This window comes from Sinocyclocheilus anshuiensis, unplaced genomic scaffold, assembly GCF_001515605.1.
Source record: "Sinocyclocheilus anshuiensis isolate Anshui unplaced genomic scaffold, SAMN03320099.WGS_v1.1 scaffold937, whole genome shotgun sequence".
NCBI classification, from domain to species: domain Eukaryota; kingdom Metazoa; phylum Chordata; class Actinopteri; order Cypriniformes; family Cyprinidae; genus Sinocyclocheilus; species Sinocyclocheilus anshuiensis.
Window position 1 is genome coordinate 115,243 of NW_015554129.1, and position 2,915 is coordinate 118,157.

General features: G+C 36.9%; 1 protein-coding gene across 2 annotated transcripts in view; it reads left to right on the top strand.

Annotated features, from left to right (window-relative positions):
* LOC107670255 (dermatan-sulfate epimerase) overlaps positions 1–2,915 on the top strand; it is a 32,438-nt gene that overhangs the window by 13,485 nt on the left and 16,038 nt on the right. Inside the window, exon 4 of one of the 2 annotated variants that reach the window (XM_016462801.1) lies at positions 16–148. The exons of the other annotated variant lie outside the window; for it this stretch is intronic. Within the exon in view, the coding sequence (XP_016318287.1) occupies positions 16–148 (133 nt within the window). The remainder of the gene's footprint in view (positions 1–15; positions 149–2,915) is intronic. 2 annotated transcript variants of the gene reach the window in all.

Sequence of the window (2,915 nt, forward strand, 5' to 3'; positions counted from 1 at the left end):
GAGCGCTTCCTGCAGGTGATTGGGAATGCTTCACGATACATGTATGAGAAATCTTACCACCGCGGCTGGGGATTCCAGTACCTCCACAACCACCAACCCACCAACTGTGTTGCTCTTCTGACTGGCAGCCTCGTGGTCATGAACCAAGGTGAGTCTGGCGTTCCTTTAGAGTGTTTTATGTCCAGACAGTGTGAAAGCATCTGCATACCTGTATGTGTGAAGCTCCATCAAGGTGCCTTTAAGGCAAGTTACATCATGGTGACACCCCAAACACATATTTTCTGTGTAGGTAGGGGAGAAATTTTATATAATAAATTCCTGGTAGAATTTTATTTATTTATTTATATAGTTTAAGCCACACACAAACATGCTTTATATATGGAGAGTTTATTTGCAAAAACATAACTCTGGCGTCTTTTTATTCATTTTCATAAATCATGTTTTTTATGGTGTTATCATGGTTTTTATTGCATTTTATTGTGTTAGTTAGCTGTATTTTTTTAGTTATTATTTAATCAAAACTATGGAAGCCCGTTTCACCACTGAATAAAAAATAAAAAAAGGTACTTGGGATTTTGTATCTCACAATTCTGACATTTTTTCACAGAATTGTGTGATATAAACACAATTGCGAGTTATAAAGTCACAATTGTGAGTTAACATCCAATTTTGGGGGGGGACTGATATGTTCTCAGAATTGCGAGTTTATATCACACAATTATGAGAAAAAAAGTCAGAATTGTGAGATTAAAAAGTCTTTTTTTTTAATTTTTTTTTTATTCAGTGGCAGAGACGGGCTTCCATACAAAACAACCCAACTGCAGTTTGATTGATATTAATTGGAATGCAGGATAAAAAAAACAAAAACATGATTTATGAAACAGATGTAATTACATGCAGATATTTTTCAAATATAAGTACAATGTAAAAACATGTATGTACACAATAAGTGCATTGTACCAAACGATTAATTTAAATGTAAGTACATAGTAGTTAAGGACACTTAATATAAAGTGGGACCATTTTTTACAGTGTATCTACTTGACTGGGTAAGGACTGTTTGTAAAAATTAAGTTTCAAATCAAAAATAATAAATCTGATAGCAGTAGTTTCATAACTTCTGCTCAAGTCTTGTTAAAAAACGTAATTTTTCACACTGGTCTAGTTAACGTACATGTAAGTTTTTAAAGTAAATTACCTTTATGAAATATTTTATTGGCTCTTTTAGCTGAAGGATGAGACTTCCGTTCCTACAGCCGCTAAAATTGAGTGTTGTGATTACATTTACCTATGATTTGTCCACTTTATATTGTATCTACCTCTACGGACAGCATCTGTGTCATGCTGTTCAATGTTGGAATTCTGTTGGGAAATGCATCACAAAAACATTAAAAAAGTCATGAAAGCACATTTAAAATTTAAGAAAAACAGGACAAGTAAAATATTTTAGGCCTGTAGGGCCAATAATTGACAACATGCTCCACATGACCTTTTATTAAACCCAGAAAACCCCTGTAACAGCACGTAACAGAAACTTTTATTTTAATACCAAGCGGAACTGAAATTCTCAGTTTCAGAACTGAATCTGTGCACAATCTGTTACTCCCACTTGAACTGACATATGGTTTTTGGAGAAAGTTCAGTGCTCTGCCCCCCCACACAGACACACACACACACACACATTATGAAGATGAAGGGTCTGCCCCCTCGCTCAGCATTCCTGCCTGGAATTTAAGGCTGCTCAGGGTCATTCTGCAGAGCTGAACTTAAGCCTCCGTAATTATTTCTCCAGTGCAGCAGTTCTCCACATGACTCCAGTATTTCAGAACAGATATTTTCCCCTCTCTCTGTTGGTCTTTTGTGTTTTTCTCTGTCTATATTCCTCCCCTGCAGCTATTCATAACATAATCTGTAGTTTTTGGCCCTGAAAGTATGTCCTGCCGTTCTTTTTCCTTTTTGAATCGGCTTCTCTCATATCTGTCCAAATATCTGGAGGTTCTTTTTACCCCACTCTTCCCAGCTCAGTTTCATAGCAGAAGATTCTTTATAAAATAACAGCATTGATATACTTGGTTTGTGGAGATCAGCCTTGATGAAGGAACACCCCCTAAAAATGTTAGTTCACCCAAATGAAAAATTCTATCATCTTTCACTCACCCTCATGTCGTTTCAAACCCATAAGACTTCCTTTCATTTACTGACAGTCCATGCAACCAAAACTTTGATTCAGCAAAAACTACAAATAGACGTGTACAAAGTATGAAGTACTTTAAAGGGTTAGTTCACCCCAAAATGAAAATTCTGTCATTAGTTACTCACCCTAATGTCGTTCCAAACCCGTAAGACCTTCGTTCATCCTCGGAACACAAAGTAAGATATTTTTGATGAAATGTGAGAGCTCTCAGACCCTGCATAGACAGCAACACCACTGTAATGTTCCTAAGTCCAGAAACGTAGTAAGGACATCGGTAAAACAGTCCATTTGACATCAGTGGCTCAACTTCAGTTTTGCGAATCTACGAGAATACTTTTTGAGCGCAAAGAAATCAAAAATAACATAATTTATTTAACAATTCTTGTCCCCCGAGTTACATCTGTCACCATTTTGGAGAGTACCCAAGAGCGTAATCGACATAATCAGTGTTGTTTGCGTTCGTCGGAGAAAGCGCGCGCATGAACGTAATATGCGTAATCAGTGTTGTTTACGTTTAGGGGAAAGCGTGAGGATGTGTTGTGATACTCTCTAAAATGGTGGCAGACGTAACTCGGGGGAGAATAATTGTTGAATAAATTGTTATTTTTGTTTTCTTTGCGCTCAAAAAGTATTCTCGTAGCTTCGCAAAACTGAAGTTAAGCCACTGATGTCACATGGACTTTTTTACCGATGTCCTTACTATGTTTCTGGACCTGGGAAT